The sequence below is a fragment of the Diadema setosum genome, chromosome 1 (genome assembly GCF_964275005.1).
Source record: "Diadema setosum chromosome 1, eeDiaSeto1, whole genome shotgun sequence".
Taxonomy (NCBI): Eukaryota; Metazoa; Echinodermata; class Echinoidea; order Diadematoida; family Diadematidae; genus Diadema; species Diadema setosum.
Genome location: NC_092685.1, coordinates 44,646,031 through 44,666,919, shown reverse-complemented (window position 1 = coordinate 44,666,919; position 20,889 = coordinate 44,646,031). Strand labels below are relative to the sequence as shown.

Genomic DNA, 20,889 nt, shown 5'->3' with positions numbered 1-20,889 from the left:
CACTGTGCCACGGTCGACTGTCACATGCCTTCCATTTTCATTCAAACTATGATAGCACAATTTCGCGAAACGAAGGTTGTAACTGTTTACCTTGTCGAAAGCTTATGTCATAAGTTATCTACCAGATACATCCAGTTATCTACCAGATACATCCTCTCATGTTGCGACCTCTTCATGTGTTTCACCATGTTCGCTTTTCGGCAACGTTGAATATAGTTATTGTCTGAACAGCTAGTTTATCTTTGTAACATTTTACCATTTTCATAACTCCTTTAGCTTCCTTCACTATAAAATAGATTGTATAGGCCTACATTTAACTGGGTTTCTACTACAACATATGATAGTTTTGAGTCTGACCGTGTAGACTAGGCCCTGGCGACGACGGTAATGCAGTCGATCCCCTCTCGGCTGTCATCGCAGGCGTTCGAGTCTTCTATGTCGGGTCGGAAAAGAAATGCGACGAGTTGGAATGGCAGGAATGAATGTAACTTTGGCTGTTGTTGTTTTAGTTCTGCTTGCAACCATGCGCAAGGCATGTTGGTCATGGAATTCCATCTTTTGCATAGATGAAAACGCTTTCAATTTTATCAGTCGATATCATCTATATATGTGCTATCGGCGGTAGATGCTAACGTTCCATGTCGTGAGTTGCGTACACGTGTCGTTGCAGAAGATATGGCGATCATCTTGTCGCTCTTAGAAGGTATCGATATGTGCCACACGATGGGAAAGTTCATTCGTAGTGTGGGGAAGACTATGGTTAACTTTTTCTCTGGTTGTTCGTAAAATCATTATGAATGCAGAGGGTGAGGGGTGGCCACTGGAAGGCCCTTCACATCGTTTTGCCGCTGCTCGACCCTGTTTCATATCCCCGTTGCGCTCACCCGGTGGCCGCAAGATGAGCCATGACGAATTTCAATTGACAGATATAGTACAATGAGCGTGTACGACTGTAACCCCTCAGTCCCACATGTTTGAAACCGCTGTGTGACCTTGGCGGTCTGGACAGAGTAAAGACACAATACATCGGCGTGAGCCCGTGAAATATGTCAACACTACATGGAAATCCAAATCTTCCAGGGCCATATTCAGCCTACGGCGTAATATGAAACCACAAAACAAGACGAAATGAATTATTTTATGTATTTCGATTACATTCAATGTACTTTGACCAGTGGTAACACATGTCAGTTTCTAAACATGAACTCTTCACATTCCTTATGTGACTGATATGAAAGAGGAAAGCACAGTTTCCAATAACATTCTTCTGTATAAGGCAGAGAAACCGTGTCACCATTTCTCATGGTTTCTTATATGACTATCAATGTTTTTGGTGGGACCTGTTGCCAAGATTTCAGTTGAGTCACGTTGCAAGAGATGGAGACACACACACACACACACACACACATAGTATTCACATAGTAGCTTGCGCCGTGTGTATAATATGTCTGGGTGTGCGTGTGTGTGTGTACGTGTGTCGGAGTTGGCATGAAGACATCACGATGAAGACTAGTGACGAGGAATCTTCATACACTTCATGCATTAAGACAGACAAAATGTGACCAATCTTCACGGAAATTTCCTTGCTTTGATGCCCCCACTTACAAACGTTGACATCATCAATGACTGAAATCATCTAAATCGATCACAGGCTTATGACGTCATCTATTATAGATGGCTCAAATCTAAAATGAAAAAGTAAATAGTTACAATATGATAATGATTATATAGGTCGACAGAATAAAGTGTAATTGACAACAAACCCTCATACATTATCTTTAAAAAAAAAAGAAAATGAGTAGGAAGACATCTGAAGCGGTTGTTCCATATCACACCCTAACTCTCGCAATTTTTTGTAACTGGGTGAAAGGTCACCATTGTATCCCCTCTGTTGACAATCATGGACCTTAAACGGCATCCAAGCGATGCGATCAAAATGAGGATTTCATGTCATGGATGCTGAATCCAGCATGCATTCAGCAAGAAATATAAATTGTCGGAAGTCCTACAAAAACATTAACCATGAATGGATTTACAGAAATGTGGTCAGTTGTGGGGAAGTTGCAATAGTTCGTCAGCTTGTGAGACGTCTTTGTCAAAATCTTCGTGGACGCAAATAGAGCTTGTGACGTTTAAGGATCATCAGACTCAATGGTTTTGCACGGTGGGGAAACTTATGGGGTGCGGTTATACGCGAATCTGCGATTGAGATGAGGGAAAAACATGATTTCTGCTCAAGCAAGGTTCAAGAAAGTGCAATAACACCAGGCCAATTATCATATTCTCGCACTAATTGGCTTTGGTCGGACGGGAAGGCTCTCGATGTTTGCCCCACGTCTGGCCCTGTGGCGAGCCGCTTCGCTACGGGAGCCGACCGTCGCATAAGACAGGGCCAACATCAAAGCATATAGTGACTGGCTTCAATTTCATGGCCACACCAAATCATTTCATTGGGTTTGTCCGAACTCAGTTGATGTATCTCGCATATGAACCAATGCCGCACAATGACTGAGCGTCGGCATGACTGTCAGTAAAATTACTTCTATTGCCCAGAACAATCTTGGCACCCCTCAACCCTTTGTTTAATGTTCGAAAATGTACAGCTTTTGAAATAAGTTAAGTCATTAGAAATGCTTGTGTTCTTTGTATCGTTATTTATCAGTTACAAGAAACATGTCCAATGAAATTGAAAAGCTCGAAATGCCGTAAATAGCTTATAAGATACTTTCTAATAGTAATAGAATAACGACAGCAAATGACTAGAGTGCCACGTGTGACAATGTCAGATGCAAAAGCACTTACAGTACCTTCGTTAACCATATGACTACAACTCTCCCTGTTGTAATAACACTGAGATGAAGAAGACTCATTTTCCGACCTCTGATGTGTCATCATTTTGTCAAATTATCAAGTTAGTAAGAAATATTTATTGATTCTGCACAGTACTGAGCACGGTACCTTTTGCACAGTGAGCGGGTTGTAGTAGTTCTCTATTTCGATAAAAAGTATATATAGGCCATATATGCCCACAATGTTCAGAGTTTCTGTATTTCTCCAGGTAACATCTTCGTGGATTACAGTCCTCATTAATTGAAGTTGTGGCTTTATCTTGTAATACTTTTAACTTACTTGACGACACATTTTCTTGTGATGAAATACTACACTTAATGTGTTATCACTTTCTTTTGTTCTGTTCTATCCAACACAGTTTCAGCTGAATCCGGAGTCGACCCAAACACAAAATCCTGAGTGTAATCGGGACTGCTCTGGCCAGAAGGTCAAACCATTCTGTGGTACAGATGGGAGAACGTACATGTCCAGGTGTGAGGCCAAGAAAGCCCGTTGTCAAGGCTGGATGGTGAGAAAAGCTCACAATGGTCCCTGCGCAGTAGGTGAGTCCACAGACAAATTGATCGTTGACTACCGAGGACAGCTTTGTAAAGCCCTCAAGAGGACAATTTGGTTTTCTACACTTTCATTGTACATGAACCAAGTTGTCATTAGCAAGTGACACTGAAACAAGTACTTTCCACTTTGAAAGATATACGCCGTGACATGATTGTTAAGTAAGAAATAACAATAACAACACACATACTATACGAACATGCCCACTTACGTACACTCACAATGCCTGATGTGAAGGACTGCATCATAATGAAACCCATGATTCCATGACAATGTGCCTTTTTGATGAACATTCCTAGTGCGATTCCGCACTGGTTCTAGTAGCAATTTAATGGTTTAGGCGCTTCTCTACTTTCGTCTGACATTCTTCAAAACCAAATTATGTTGTCACTAAGTTACGGGCACTCCGGGAGTTCTTCAATTTGCGCTATAATGACAAGAAATCAGTTTCTCTCTGTCGAACACTGGTCGTTGACCGAATAACTTCATGCCTTTACTGGAGTAATTGACGTTTTTAAAATCCCAGTGTAGCTAATATAGTGAATATATCTTTGAAGTTGATTTTACATTTTGTCTGAGTGACGGATTCCGCACTAAAAGAAAAAAGACCTCTACAGTGCAGGATTTCATGGGCTAGCTGTTGCTGAGTTGAATAGAAACAACAAGAGCAACGAAAACTACTAGAACCAATGTAGTATTAAAAGTACTACCACGAATAGTTACTACGTAGAAAACGTTACATAGATAGGGATTGTATTTTAAGCCCTTCTTGCTCTCATTTATTGTCAGTCTATTCAACATGGAAAGTAAGTCATCATGGTATAAAGTCTCCCCCTGCATTTTACCTTCCGTAAGTCGATTGGAAATGGAGAATAAACCTTCCATCTTTGTAAAAGACGCGGATGGTGGTTTGTAATCTTTTATTGAACCTCCCAATATCACCGAAGTTAATTTTGAAACTGCGGATATTTCTAAGGTGACGTATCGAATTTTCAGCCAGATCTTCCACGAAAAAAAAAAAAATGCTAATCAGCGAGGGCGCGATAGTGGAGTACTGGTAATACGTGGGTATTGGCTACTCTGCAATGGACATTCGTTACAAAGTGGAGTATATATCCATGTCTGCGATGACATCAAATTAACAACGTTTTGTCATTGTATATTCACCTGGCGTGTATACACCTTTCTAACCTTTCTAATGCTCTAATTCTAAAGTCATGGAGGCTATACGATTTATCAGAGTTAAGACCCATGAGAGGTAAATATTGCTATTTTTAGGTAGTCTTTATTTGCATACATTTATTTTGATCTAATGATCTCATTCTTATGATCTTAATTATCCTTCCGACTGAACAGAAATTTAATACGATGACTATCGGCATCCAAATGTTACAGAGCATTATGGTTATACATGTACAACAAACGCATTCTGTTTGTTCGTAATGAAAAAGGAAAAATAAAGTGTGGTAATTATTGTCTGACAGTCCTCTCATCTTTGTCTGGACTTGGATTTCAGAACTCACAAAGTGTCAGTCAGAGAGAGCGCAGAATCGCCTACAGTCCGGCAGCACCGCCATGTTTGTACCGCGATGCAATGATGATGGCAGCTATGCCACGGTTCAATGCCACAAAGCCATCGGCTACTGCTGGTGTGTAACGGACGACGGCAAACCCATCCCTGGCTCCTCGGTCCGGGAAGGGAACCCAACTTGCGACCGACAAGCTGGTGAGTGGTCCATAACCTTGGCTTCTGCCATCGATTCCATAATGATTCGTTGTCACCATATTACAATGATATAGCATCACATTCGTTTAATGAGCGTTTAAATGATTACGATAGTCATTGACTTCTTTATTATAACCTCGTTGAAACAGTTTACGACTGGTCGTAAATTGCTCACATGGGCAAACATGCACTCAAGCTTGTACTTGACAGCAGCTTTTAATACTGGGATGATTGTATGGACAAGTTTCTTCCACAGACTATACCAGTGGGCCCTATACATTATCTATCAGAAGCCATTATTAGCTCTACGAGATTATGAAACTAGATTATATGTAGGACAAATTAAGTAAAGATTCTTTTCGTTCTCACTTTACAGTAATAAGGTATATAAGCATCTATTGCCTCTAATGATTCTCCTGCACACGAAACCTTCGACAAAGTCAACCAGACATTGTTAAATAGTGTGAATTCACACAATAAAGGAATGAAAATATGGCGGAAAGTTCTCAATATTTGGTTGAGAATAGCGCTAGCAAATTCTCCGTCCGCTGACATAACGTATCTGAATTTTTAATGAGAAAGTAGCTGATGATGTCATATATTTTTGTGTGTGTTGTTATGGCCACCATGGAGGGTACAATACATTCAAACTTTCAAGATTGTTAAGTTATCATGAAAACATACCACATTCTGTGAAATCAGGTTTTATTGACTAATTATGAATTAGTTACAATGGAAATCTTTACAAAGTGACCCCCGTATTCTATAACAACATTGGTCATTTGGTTTTCGTTGTAATGCACATAGAGCAGAGGGTATAGACGAGTCTGTGAGTGTGATTTTCCTTTACAGAACTTGGGGATTGTCTTACTTTGTGTCGAGTATAAGGAACCTAAGCTTGAAAATATACTTGAAATCAGCCTTATAATACGCTCCTTAAGTCTTCATAAACATCTCAGCCTTATAAAAGAGTTTATTAATCACCAACGCATGGATGTAATGTTCTGGGTCTGTCGTGAGAGTACAGAAAAATACGTAATGTCACACCAGAGGAAGTTGACAGTTACGAAAGTCAATAAAGTTACAATCTTTCAAACTTTCAACGAACATTGTTCACCTCAGTTCCCTATACTTGATTCACACTTGTCATTGGCACGATTTTGAAGTGGAACAGAAGTCAAATATTCATGTATCTCAGATACTTGGGGAGGGTGACATCATGAAGTCTGTGGAAAATGTCCGATTCGGGACATTTTTCCCATCACCAGGTAATCGTGGTTCAAAACACACCGGTGCCCGATTAATAAATCGTAAGAAGGCCAGTTCTTTTCCTTTCCTTTTTTTTTTTCGGGAGACAAACCCAAGCAGAGCCCAAGTATGGATTACTTGAGGGAAATCTGCGAGATGATGAATATCCCAGCATGTGCACCCGACTGTCGTCACGTATTTTTCAGTTCATAAATTGCAGAATAATGGGAAGAAGTTTAGTAGGTCACAGTCAACATTCCTAAAAAGAAATTACTGCAACGTCTACTTTACGAAACCGTAAATTTATCCCCATCACCGATGGTGTTTGATGCCGGACAATCGGCGCCCCGCGGAAAAAAAAAAGGTTCTAGCCAAATAAGGAACAGGGATATTTTTAGGGTAAAATGACATCTGAATTACATTGGGTTGGAATGTATAGGCATTGTCATTGCCTCGTATGTTTCTGAATATGGCTTGTCAATTGCTGCTTGTACAAATGTGAGTTATCTTCATTACGATGCGATCTAGTGTTGTCAACAAACGACACAAGTTGCTCAGGTTAGCTACGACAATCAGAGTTAGTATCACGTCTTTTCGATATATACGTACATGTACGTCATGATGTGTCTTAATCGAGCTGAAAAGGACAGAACCTTGTTTAACGGGAACCAGATATGCCCTGGTTAAAATATGTGGTAATTGAATTATCTCAGAGCCAACAGGTTAAAAAAAAATAGGTTGCAGTGAATTCAATAAGAGGGGATGCCTTCTTCGAACGCACAAGTAAGTGAGCGCAGATTTTTCAGACTACATGTACTGATGCAACCACAAACTAACACTCCTTGACGTAGATGAATCATAGCTTGAAAAGTAGAAGAAGAACATTTGGCGCAAGTGATCCCTCGCGTGTGTCCGCTTTCCTTCTCTTCCTATATAAGCCAGAATCCGACTTCTCCATGACATGGCAGTGTCTGTCTCTTCTCAAGGGAGTTCAGAAATTACGATCCCAATGCCCGTTTATTTTTCATGTCGGGATGTTTGGGATACCAAGTGGGGGAGTCGGGATGTTTTTGGAATTCTTGTAAGACAATACACGACATTAAAGACGGGGTAAATCGCTACACACGGTCACGAACTCAGTGTGGAAGAGATCCATCATGGTCGCGTCCTCGCGGATCCACGACCACATAGTAGTTATCAAGTGTTATTACGAGCTATGAGAAAACTTCATCCCGAATGAAGCCCAGATCAGCATGTTACATCTCTTGTTAGGCACCGTACGTACTCGCTGGGAACCAACCTTCATTGTTCAGTACGGGGACTTCATGTAAGATGATGTTCATCTTGACTTCAGCATTCATGAACTGGCCCTACTCTTTTTTTTTTCCTGCGATGTTCATGACATGACGTTGTGTGAAACTGTGACAAATCGAAACCATAGCATGACAGCATGCCAGGAATTTGATTAAGTCCTTTGCCATGTTTGCAATTCTTTATATGAAAACTGTCGACGTCGGTGGACAATCTTTAAACGTGTCGGGTGAATTTTTCATTCGGAGACCGATCGTTCTCGGATCGTCGGAGAAACCATTTTCAGCTGATTGATGACACAGTGAGAGACAAATCGCTCACTTAGAGATGTCAATAGCACGTGAAGAAAAGATGGAAACAAAATCCGAAGATCGGCCTGTTACTCATCAAATTCCCCTCTTTCAATAATTTATCGGTTCACTTTTCACTTTTATTGTGTTTTGTCTACCACCACAGCATGATTCTAAATACCAAGCGAACTTTCCGCCGCCGCCCAAAAGAACGCCTTTTTCTCTCCGTTTCTCTCCATCATACTGTCTTCTTAAAGGGCGGTTAAGAGTTTTTCTGAAAATATAGAGTAAAACTTCGTAAGCACAACAACGAAATTTGATCAAAATCGGATGAAAAGTTAGGGAAGTTATGAAATTATGAAATTTCGCTAATTTTTGTTTAACATTTCTCGAACAATCTGTTGATATGTCTAGACAGATGAGTAAGGTGATGATGTCATCACCTGACAATTTTCTGTTGATCGTGTACAAAAAGGAAAATTTTAATTTTTCTTTTTTTCTGCTATAAAATTGTAACATATAATGTTACTTCTGGCTTGATAAGGGATAGTCAGACATAGAATTTTAAACTGGGAAATAACTGTCTTTGAACTTCAACAACAATAACAGCAGCAACAACAAAACCCCTGGAGATTCCAAGATTTTGTGTGCAAATTGCGTTTTAAGTTTTGAGGCAATGACATCATCAACTCACTTATTTGCATTCATATTGACTGTTCAAGAACTAATTTGTGAAAATAAGAGAACATTTTATCTGATTTTGATCAAATTCTAAACTGGGCTTGAAAAATTGTGCTCTTTCTTATCAGACAAACTTATGACTGGTCCTTAATCCACCTTTATCTGGTGCTCGATCCCCAGCTCTTCAAAGCAGAATTTTGAATCCAGTAACTTCAGCACATTCCCAATGCATATTTTGAGTTGATTATGTGGTTTGAAAAATTTTGTTGGTGATTGATAAGTAATTGGCAAGATCCTTTCACCAATGATGTAAAGATAATGTATGCTGTCGAGGAGTAGATTATGTGATCGAGTAACATGAAAAATGGGAGTAGGACCCTATACATCTCACTGAAAAACGATTTCCTTTTTTTTTACGAATTGCTGTCGGTTATTAACCACAAGTATTTATACACTGCATTTTGTCTGTTGCTGTTAAACGAAGGATACTAAAAACTATTTATTTTTTTTTTTACAAAAAGGGTTAAAGCAATAGACCTAGCCCTTACAGAATGGTGACCAAGTAGACAAATGTAACTATAGTAACAGACATAATTGTCCAGGGAAATATAATCTCCTCGGCATAAGGATTAACATCTTGAGGTGAATCAGATCACGTATTCAGATGTAGAAATCCATCACTGTGTACTAGAAAATTGCACTATTTCTACACAGATATGCAGTTACTGTTGCGTCTTTTATCCACCTGGGTTTGGGGAGTAAAAATGAATTCATCACTTCCAGGGAGAAAATTATTCTGCATAAAAAGAACGTGATTCTTTTGCTTGGTTTTATAATCATTTATTGTCATATACTTCTCGTATCGTTTTACACACCCCCTCTCCCGATTCATAGATTCTCTTTTATAAATGTTTTAGATCACCTTAACACATGTTAAATGATGATTATAATCGCCATGTCCTTTTATCCAAGGACAATTAAAGATTGGAACCATTTACCGACCTCAATGGCAGCTACGTTATCTGTAGATGGATTCAGAACATGGTTACAGGATTTGATATTAACAAAGTCTGAATAGACAATCGACCATTCTCGACAAACCTCCAGTATAAACTGAGGAGTATTTTGGAGGATGTTTCTACTAAGTACCAAGTACCCCAATCTACAACATATACACACAAATACACAGTCAGACACAGAAACAAGACATGCCTTTGCACCAGCAATAATGCACATAGAATTATGATTACATAGACTGCCGCCAACTATACGGCCGCCATGACATCTCCCTGAAGGAGGCCTCAGTCGCTGGTCGTGGTAGTGTGACGAGGAGGGGGTTGGAAGAGTCTTACCTTGGATGTATAATATCACATTTCCTCTCGGTCATTTTAATCTAACGTGCGTGTATGAGTTACAACCCGGCTTGACTTTTACAGCCTTGATTTATGCCACTTGGAGTTATTGGCTGTGGAAACGAAGCGAAGCACGTTTCGTATCCCGGCCATGTTTCTTATTGTCAAGGTAAATATACGTTTGTCAGTTATTGCACGCCATCCTGGTTCCCTGCAAATGAGAATAAAGAAAAACAATCCAAGCCGGTGATGGTTTGATCAAACGCCCTGCATTTTCACGGTGGGGTATGAATGAAGAAAACAAAATGCGATTCGCCGCCAATCGTAAAAAGCATTTGCAGTGGCTTGGTATTTACCATAGACCGTGTAGCACATTTTGTGATACATCGTGTACTTCCGTTTAGTTCATGGACGTTTTATGGTAACAAATTTGCTTTGGCACTACGCGAGTAATCCATGTAATATGGTTGAAACAAGTGGAAAGAAAATAGGAAGAAATGAAACAGACCTCTAATCTAGACGGGCAATATTGTCAAAAATGTATCAGTGCTTTCCTGTTTGGTGTGTGAAAGGATTGCAAGAGAGTTCCGCCGCTGTTTGAGTTTGTCTGTATAACTTGAGAGTAAAATTTAAATGATTTTAATCTTCCCTTGCAAATGTTTTCCTTTAACTCGTGTTGAAAAAATGAATTCCCCTCAAAAACTCCTCGTCTCCCTCTTTCAGAACTGTTTGGATGTCTTCACTTTTCCCTAAAACGGAAGCCTTGTCGGATGAAAATTGAAGTTTATTTAAGAGCAAGGAACCCTAACCCGCTAGGTTACACGAAGTCGACGAAGCCAAACAGCACATTGCAATTAGTTTACTATTACTGGCATCAGGGGAGTCATTTCCCTCGCATTGTGTCTTGAACTTTAACAAGACCGAGTGATTTTTCAATTCAATCATGTGACCGTGTGAGGATGGAAGCCACATGGCTGCCTGGATCTTATTCGACTCAATCTCAACGCGCCATGCAGAAACAAACTGAAAGGAAGCATGCTAAACATTACCACTCCTTGCACCGTCTTTAAAGTAGACAGTCAAAGAAACTTACGTACCCTTTAAACTGGTCAATATTGGAATTTGATTGTGTGTCGAAGGTATTAATTCATATAGCAAGAGAAAAGAAAGTCTGATTATTACATATTCGCTATTCAAAAGTAGATCCTATTTACCAGCTATGCCCCACTGAACAGTCCGCCAGAAGTCATATTTCGCGCGCTTGTTCGATATATAGAGAAGAAAACGGAGAAAAATTAACTCACTCTTTACTTTGCGTTGATGTTAATCATCTTATAAAAACTGGCTAAAAATGTTATTGCCATGTATTGTCTACATTAAAGTCACAGATACAATGACGAACTTAACAGATATTACAAATGTGCAATGTCTTTGCTGCTCTCTCATAGTATTTGCCGTTTTGCCAATATGTAATACCTATATATATATATATATATATAATATGTATATTAAACATTTTGTTTGTTCATCTGTGGCTTGGGCAGTCAAAAAAAAACAAACATCCGTCTTCTGATCTAATCAGAGTATATGCCATTACGTATGGTGCCGAGTAAAGTTGTCCACAATTGTCACAAAGTTTCGGTAGGCCTACCCCTTTTTACAATCCTTAGATGCAATAGATAGTCAATAGTGTTCACCAAATTTTACATCTCAGAAAGAAAGAAAAAAATGATCATGTTTCTCCCTAACACCCTTCTCAGGTGAGGACTATCCGATAGCTGACAATGTAGCGCCCTTCAGGAGTTCTCCCACAGCGTCCTTAGGTCGGTAAAATCAAAATTATCATCAAACTTATCCTCCTCTCATATCTGGTTCATTTTTCCCTATGTGGTTAATTCATTTTCTGCCATCTCTCTTTCTGTATACATTGGTGGTATTTTCCGTTCTTTGTCTGTTTCTTTCATTTCATGTCATGTGATTATTGTCTTGATGACGAACAATTATTGCAGCAAGTTATACAACTACGGCAGTGGCTGGGCGACGACCCGACCGGGAAAGAGGTAAGGTGGTATCACAGCTGACGCATATAGCAAATGACTGTCAGTTTCAGCCGTGGCAGTTTAATCCATCAACTATCACAAACCACAATTTTGTGATTTGGTGCTGCACTTTGTAATTATCGGTTTAACTATTGATTAATAGTGCTTCGCAAGGTAGTATTAAATTATTTCTTATATTGTTGATGATTGTTGCACCCTATTTTATTGTATGTAATTTGTTTTGATTGTTAAATTTTCCAAAGGCTCTACGGTATGATATTTGATTCCTAAATTGGCAACACACTTTCTCTCTCAAATTGGCAACTAATCTGTGTAAATGTCCTTCTGGCTTCGTACAGTAATGAAGTGTACAAGTTCCAACTAATCTTTCTTCAATTAAAAAAAAATGATATGCAGTGAAATGCGGGGTTGCAATAGGATCATGACAAGATGATAAATTCCTCCACGTTTTGATGAATTGAAATAATAGTTCATCATTCTTTGATGAATGTGTAGAAACAAACAGAATAAAAGCAATAGTAAATTATCGTTGTTAATGTAAGTTTTACTCCTGACGTTCGTTGGCGGAACTTTTGACGAACTGTTAACGAAAATATTGTAGAGGAAATACACCAGTTGCAGTTAACTTCGAAGTGCAATGGCACCTTTTGATTGATATGTGAATATTTCTCCAAAAGGTACATCCCCCTAAAATTTGGCTTATACGATACAATTGGATTTTCTAGGATCACAATGCAAACAGAGCAAAAGGGATAAGTTTAATGCCAATTTGAAGACGATATTCGAGGAGGAGTACGCTCGTTTACCACCTGGTGATCACCCAGCCAGCTCGGTATCCCCGGACAGTCCCGAGAAGGAAAAACTCATCATCGAGTGGAAGTTTACCGACCTTGACGCAAACGGTGACGCAAGGCTCGACGCAAGGGAATTAAGACCACTCTTGCGTTTGATGAAGAAGATCGTGCGCCCGAAGACGTGCGCGAGGGAGTTCGTCAACCTGTGTGATCGCGATGCCGACGATGCGTTGGCCGAGATGGAGTGGTCGTCATGCCTAGGGGTCGACAATAGTGAGTATGCGACAGCGTGAGTGGCGCTTGTACTTGACCGGCACATCATCCTGTTTCACTTTCCACTCATCCCGATCAAAATCGCCCCACCCACTTTTATAGGCTTGTGTGGCCAAGTAACATGTTTGTCATGTTTGTGAACGTATGAGCAATACACGTCATTAATGTCGTCACACTATCTTATGAATAAAGGAAATAATTATGACCACAAAATGTGCAGCTGATGCATGTCTTCCGGTTTGAATGTGTCATAATGATGCCGTAAAGAATTGAAAATATCCTAGATTATGACTCTTGAATCGGAATCGAATCCTCCCACCTGATCAAAATCATGATCAGCAAAATACCTTCCATGTGAATTCGGCCTCGAAACCTTTGCCAAAATATTTTCCCCCTCTTTGCATTCGATCCCTGGAAAGTGAAAGTCTACACACAGCTGTGTTGAAATAAGCCAAACTGTCCTCCCGTGTGACTACTGACTGCTCCATATTGCCTGCAATTATCGCATTCCATAGCACCCACGTGTTCTTTATGTTTCACCCCTTCCTATGTCCTCGTCTCACCCACCATCTCGGCTCGCTCTTCAAACATACGGTGGTAGACCGGTTTTCTAACGTATTCAAATGAGTAGATATTTTTTAATGCAACAAACCTGATGATTCGCTGATCATTTCACTTGCTTGTTCGAAATCTCTAATTCCATAACTAAAACTTGCTCCGCAATTGCATATGTTGCAAGGTCAGACAATATTGCACTATGCGTTAATGTGGATATAACTTGGAAGAGAGTTTAAAAACTTTTGGATACGCTATGAAACCGGTCTACTGGCGCTCACTGTAACTGAATGTATGATCGTCGTTTCCTGCTCGTAAAGCAAATCATCTGTTGTTGTAACTCACATCGCACTTTTCACTCCTTCTTGATCATATAATGCCAAGTCTTCATTTTGTCCATTCCCATTACCCTCGGCTCTCTTTATACTCTGTAACATTGAGTTTCATTGGTCAAAAAACAAAAGAACAACAACAACAACTGTTGTCCTCCATGTATAATAGATTGTCTCTGTCATAATATAAATGTAATGTTTTCCTCTGCATTTTATGCAACGTTCGCAAATGGTTTTACGAATGATAAGGGCAAATATATGAAGTACATTTTGAATACATACTCTTTCTAAAACACAGTTTAGATAATTACTATGACATTGTGATTTGATAAGAGTGATAGCCGAATGACTTTCGTCGATCAAAGTATGATTTTCTCCTGCTTTTATCATTTATCAAAATTTCGAAGAGAAACTTGTATAAAAGAGAGGCTGGTATTCCTTCTTTAAGCCAAAGTAGTGAAATAGAGTTTCATTGTGCTTCAGACTCTAGCTGCTGTCAATTCAAGAAGATCTGATACATTATCTCAATGGTGAAAAAGAAACAAAATGCTGCTACGACCTTGAGACCTTTCCTTGCATCGGTTGAGTGACTGACTGCCTGCTGTTTGCACAGACATCGCGTGTTATTTGCCCAGGGCTGGACATGCAGTCAGACCGATCTCCTTTCTATGTCAGATGTGAAGCCACCACTTACTCAGTCACTCAAATTTCGATACCAAACATCAAGCTCACACTTACTGCCGACACTGTGTAAACTTTTTTTTCCCGTTACAAAATGCAACATCCTCCCGATGGCACAACTAAATTGAGCAGCATTGAATGAGTTTATCTTCATTATTCATTTGTTTCTCTTATATAGAATATAGCATTATATCCGTTATCTACTCTGAAAGGTCTTTGCAATTTTATGATTCAATTGGAGCACGTAGGGCAAGGGTCTATAATTGGTCCCACGAATAGAACTTGACGTTAGTACAATAATTCGTTACGACCTGCTGGTTGTGGCAAGATGCACAAAATTGTCAGGCATAGAGCTACTGTATAGCCCTGATGGTTTTCACGAATAGAGTTCACAACTAGCAAGCTACTGTTCCCCGAGAAAGCAGAAATGATACCGCCAAAATTATGGCAGCTCCCTTCTGCCTGTTGTCAGTGCAAAACGAGCAATATACGAACCATTACTAAGGACCTATTGTTAGTTGGCACTTCCGGACCATAAAAGAGACTTCAAAGCAAACACTGAATCCCATCCCTCCTTAGATTGCACAGGTGTCAGCTGCAAGCACCACTTCGCCAAACATTGTACTCTCTGACCCACGTCTTAAAAACATCGACAAGAAAAGAGAAGATTGAAGCGAGAGAAGGGCGAGACTTGTAATCCTGTCATCAGACACAAAGAAAAGGAGACACAAGTGGGAGGGAAAAGTGACACTTTGGTCACTTGTATTCCAACAGAGTCAAGGTACTTCTGGTACTTATACTCTGCTTTACATTGTGATTCATGTCGCAAGCTTTAGGTAACAACACAGGATCAAACTGTGGAAGAAGTTGCTTGCAAAACAACAACAACAACAACATCCAGTTGCATGTATTCAAATCCACTGGTATCAAGTGAAACTCAAAGAAGAGAAGGATCATGTAAACTCGAAGACGAAACTCGGTCGCCTCTGATTGTATGAGGTTTGATTCTGTTTGGACTGCAGTGTCTATTCCAGCTATTTGTGATTTCATGTAAACCCTCGGTATCAATTATCATATATAATTGTCTTTGATATTCTGTTCAACATTGCTAACTTTGGTAGCAGCCCGTGGATGTCGCCATGTCTGTGTGAGGACATATTCCCATTAACATTATTATTTCATGCACTGTCGCTTTTTCAGTCATATACCGAAACATAACGAACCTGCCATGTGTCTTCATTTCATTGGTTTCGCTTTCATTTTGTATGAATAACTATTAAACCTTTTTACACGACTAATGTTACAATTCGCCCTTTTTATTTCTCGATCACGAGTTCTAACCCATGTTTGAAATAATCAAGCATTAACTAACAAGATCGTGGCTTCTATGTAATTGTGTTTTTAACCAATCACTGAAAGTGCAGAAATTAACAAATATCTTCAATTCGATTTATTTATAAAATCCAGATATGATTATGTCCTCTTTGTCGTACATTCACAATCTTTCCTGAAATTAAAATGTCATTATAGGACTTAAAACCCATCGCCTCTGTCGTAATTTTAGTTAACAAATTCTGAAAAGTTACCGATCTATCATCACATTGCAATTTTCCAACCTCTCTATACTTAATTTAAAATGCTGAAACGTTTTCATTCTATTGCCAGTCTTCATTCACCATGTATTTCCAGCTCATGAGCGACTAGCCCCTGATACGACAAATAATGAAAGTAAGTTAACACCTATACCCATCAGTCTATTTAGGTTGAATTCTTATGTGATTATTTTCATCATCATGATCTAGTTCTCTTGTCTCTTTTTGTCTTTTCCGTGTCTACTTTTTTTCTTTTACTATGGCGTTCTTTTTCTGCTCGTACTGCCAGTAATGTTTATTTCGATGCTTTGTACACTGTGAAAATAATCGCATTTGCTTTTGAAATCCTCTTTTCTCTTTAATGTCAGATACTTTATCAGATAAAGCTTTATACTATGATATTTATTTCATACTATTTAATCAATATCTATCCTCGATGCTCTTTCTGTGCATCTCATGCGTCATTTAAATAATCTTGCCTGAAATTCATAGACTGTCTGCTTGTCCGCTCTGTGTTCTACTGCTTTATGCTATTATTACTATTACAGTATATTCCTCACGCTTTACATCAATACTCAACATTTGCCTACCAAATCATTTATACGATACTCTCCGCCTTTCAATGCACTCACTCTGAAAAAAAAAATGGTGAACTGAAAATTCTCCTGTCAACGCTTCTTGCTTCTTTCAGTATATATATGCATATATTTCTTATTTTTGTATATATATATTTTTTGAAAGAGCTGAAAATAATCCCTTGCCTCGCTCACCCCATATATTTCTCCCCTTGACACGGAGCTTATCATCCGCTGTGTGGTAGACAGGCCATGATATGTCCGGCAAGTGCAAGGCGTAGGACTACCTCGCGTTAGGTACCAACCTCCAGCTTAGTACTTCTGTAATAGTCTCCTTCAAACTGTTTCTCTCACTGAATTCAGACGAGGAGCCCGAGGTGCCTACGGCCGACAGCGGATCGCAAGACGGTAGGTCAAGTACGGAACACAACCCTTCTTATCTTCTTCTCATTTTTTTTTTTTTTTTTACAATAAATATATACATTTCATAAGGGAGAGAGGATTTTAGTAAATGGGGAGGTGGTATGTTCTGATTTTTTTTTTCTGTGCCTACATGGATTTGTGACCCTCTGCGACCTTTTGATACCTTTGACGTCATGCATTTTTTTATATGTTGTTTTCATGTTTCTTTCGTTCGGCGCACGATTGCGTCGGCGTGCGTGAGGAATGACGTGGCGGTGGATATGTTTAAAGTAAGTGCGTGAGTACGTCTACACCGAGTATAGGAAATATCATTGTTACCAAGCCTGACAAGCGCACATGTCAACGTCTAATGTTCTGTGTTATTTAGCACATTACTTGGTTATTATCTTGTCAGACTCAATCATTTATCTTGGAGCGAATATTAGTGTAGGCACGTTGTCTGCAAAGACGCCACTATCTTAAGCGATTTCAGTTTTGCCGTTAATTACTTTTGTAAGATTAAAGTGTAACATATGCGTGCAGTTGACGTGATGTTAATTCATTCATTGGAGAGACATCCCAGTATTCTCTTAGTGAGTAGGGGACTTAATGATGTACCTGCATCACTCCAACAAGCCCAAATGAGACTCCCTCCCTTGCACATTATCCCGTCCCATATGGTTCTCATTCGCCCCATTTCTTCTGGCGAAAGACGGAAAGAAAGAGAAAAGGGCCATGGATATAATGTGCCGTGCATGACACATACGCTACGCTGCTATCGGGTGCAAACAGTTAAGAATCACGCCAAACTACTCAATGCTCAGTACCTCAGGGATAAAATATCGAAAGCACCCGCGTCCTCACCCCGAGAAAAAGTTCATCCGAAAAGCAAGTTTACACTTCCACATACTGTGGTCCCGTAACGCAGTGCGCTTGTACGGGACGGGCGTTGAGAGCCGAGAGAGGGAGAGAGGGCGGGTATGTTTTTTACTCTCAAGTGACTGAAACCGCGGTAGGGTTTGTTTGCTCGGAGGGTGAAAAAATATGAAATCCTGCGAAAATTCCGAAACCAAACCCTGTCGGTATGCTCCATCATCGGGGCCCTATGCCTGGCCCAATACCCTTGCACCAATATTTTGGAAAAGGTATTTAATTTCCGACATTTTCTCACTCATTCTCACTGCTGGCTAGGACAATTGAACGTTTTCCGGAAGATGGTCTGATATCACTTACAAACTTGACAGGCAAGAAATATAGCCAAGTGTCATTTGGGATTGTCTTTACATTGTGATTATATTTCAATACATGCCACGATCAACAATGTGCCCGTTTTTCTGGCGAACCTGCTGGCTATATTTAAACAGGATACTCATCAATTGTATGAATACAGTGGGCAAAGTGAAATATCACGGACAGTATGAATTGATTGTCTTTCAATACCAAATTTAAACGTGCGTCTTGTAGGAACAATTCAGACAATTTTTAGTGAAAGTCAGATATGTACCGTTCTATTAAGTTCAGCACACAAAAGTTGGTAGGCTGGTTCAGGGCAGTTTAGAGTTCGGCGTATAGATACACTGTTTGCATTTCAAGCTGTATAACTATGTCGTTCACAGCACATCACAGTTACATAGGCTTACATCTGCTTTTTTTTTGTTTTGTTTTGTTTTGTTTTGTTTTGTTTTGTTTTGTTTTTTTTTTTTGGGGGGGGGGGGTTTGGTTTGGTTAAGAAGATACCGAAATGTAGAAATAACTCATCATTGAAACGTACTTTTAAAGTCATAAGTCCAGAACGGTTTGATTTTGATACTCCCCCGTGGTGAAAGTTTAGTAGCATATCTCAAAGTGAGCACATAGCATAATCATAATACAATACAATGGTTACAAAAGTATGGACCGTACAATTCCTACTTTAACTATTTCGAAGAAATAACTCGATCTAATTCGAGAATTGAAAGGAAATTTAAGACAAGAGGCATTTTCTAAATTTGGAACTAAAGGTATGATATTTTGCATTTAAAGCAGCAAAATTGAACGGGCGAATATTCCCTTCAAATGCATCAAAAATTAAATTGTGAGTAAATTGGATTCGAGTGCCAAGAATATGTTTTAGATTCAAGCACAAAGTGTTTTTGTTACTGGACATTCCCCGAAATAATGCGAAATAGATTCGGAAGCGTTTGAAGAAAGTGAACATAAAGCAGAATTACTCTCACTTTGCATACCCTCTTCAGGTACTTATTTACAGCAGTAGTTATATACAGTGATTTGTAGTGAACTTTTCTGAACCTGGTAGACAGAGTACATTTGAACGGAAGAAAATTAATACTTCATTTTCATATTCACATTAGTTACATTCATGCCGCTCATTGAGAAGTCATATGCCTCACTAATAGCGTTTGTAGTATATATTTCTAAACCACTGCAGCAGAATCTAATACGAATGATGATTATATGCCTATCACGCCATCAAGCCGTGTACAGTCAGTCAGAACTACTCCACAAGTCAATACATGTGATACCCTTGAGGTGTAGATTGCCATGCACTTCCCGCCTCGCCCACTTTTCTACAAACCCCTCATGTCTTTTGAAGTATTCCATATCGGTTTTTATCTTTCCTGTCATCTCTGCCTACAACGAATTCTATGTGGACCCTTCTCCTCTCTTTTGCTTTCTCATTTTCAGCCAGTCCGCCATTGTTAGTCACCAGACAAATTCTACCGGGTGAAAACACGGAAACTGCCGAAATAGGTAAGACGTCACAGTCTCATTTGCCCCTTTCATTGAGGAAAGTAGCTAGACTCTCTTCATTTTTAGTAGATTAAAGATGGTTTCGAGACCATAAGCTTGGCTATATAGAACTTGTACACTATAAAAGCCCACTTGTTCTATGCAAGTCCAGGGGCTTGTTTCACTATGAGCTCTAAAGTCAATTTTATGTTCAGTTCAACTGCTCTTAGGGACAACTTTGGGATCAGTCAGTCCCCAGAACTGCCAGAAGTTAGAAACTGTTTCAATAAGCCGTTTTGGAACGATATCTTGCGCCCAACCTTGCGACGTTCTAGAATAGACCTACATCTTGAATATTTATCTTCTCAACAAGATATGATCTTAATATGTCCCAACTTTGGGTTCATTGTTTGGCTCGATAAAAGTTCCCATATAATTATGTCCTTATGAAAGATGGCCCAGGGCCCTGTTGCATAAAAGTCGAGATCACACGTATTATGTCAGAGTATCAAACATATCTCTATGGATACTCAATTCTGAGTGGCCGATACCTGACTTACGTTTGATTGCATCTTTCTATGTAATAGGGTCCAAGTGCGTTTGCCGTCTGTTCAATGACATTTGACATTTTAACTCACTCAGGACTAGCATTCAAAAACGCCGATGACATTATATACAGTCTGCGCGCCATTGGTTATGACAGTGTTGATTTTAAAGAGGAGAAACGTTTCCCGCTGGGTCAGCGTTGCCCTTTACTTGTGTCGATCCCGTAAGAACCGGATCAGAATACATGTGTCAGATCATATCGCTCGAGCTACACGTGTAGGCAGAGTTACTATGTTACGTCGTTACTATGTTACTATGGGGGAGACTGCGCGTATG

The 20,889-nt window shown here is 39.5% G+C and overlaps 1 protein-coding gene across 1 annotated transcript in view; it reads left to right on the top strand.

Annotated features, from left to right (window-relative positions):
- LOC140238834 (SPARC-related modular calcium-binding protein 1-like) overlaps positions 1-20,889 on the top strand; it is a 50,556-nt gene that overhangs the window by 9,496 nt on the left and 20,171 nt on the right. The window contains exons 2-8 of the mRNA XM_072318766.1: positions 3,209-3,392; positions 4,922-5,131; positions 11,774-11,836; positions 12,799-13,140; positions 16,374-16,436; positions 17,239-17,292; positions 19,963-20,028. Of these exons, the coding sequence (XP_072174867.1) occupies positions 3,209-3,392; positions 4,922-5,131; positions 11,774-11,836; positions 12,799-13,140; positions 16,374-16,436; positions 17,239-17,292; positions 19,963-20,028 (982 nt within the window). The remainder of the gene's footprint in view (positions 1-3,208; positions 3,393-4,921; positions 5,132-11,773; positions 11,837-12,798; positions 13,141-16,373; positions 16,437-17,238; positions 17,293-19,962; positions 20,029-20,889) is intronic.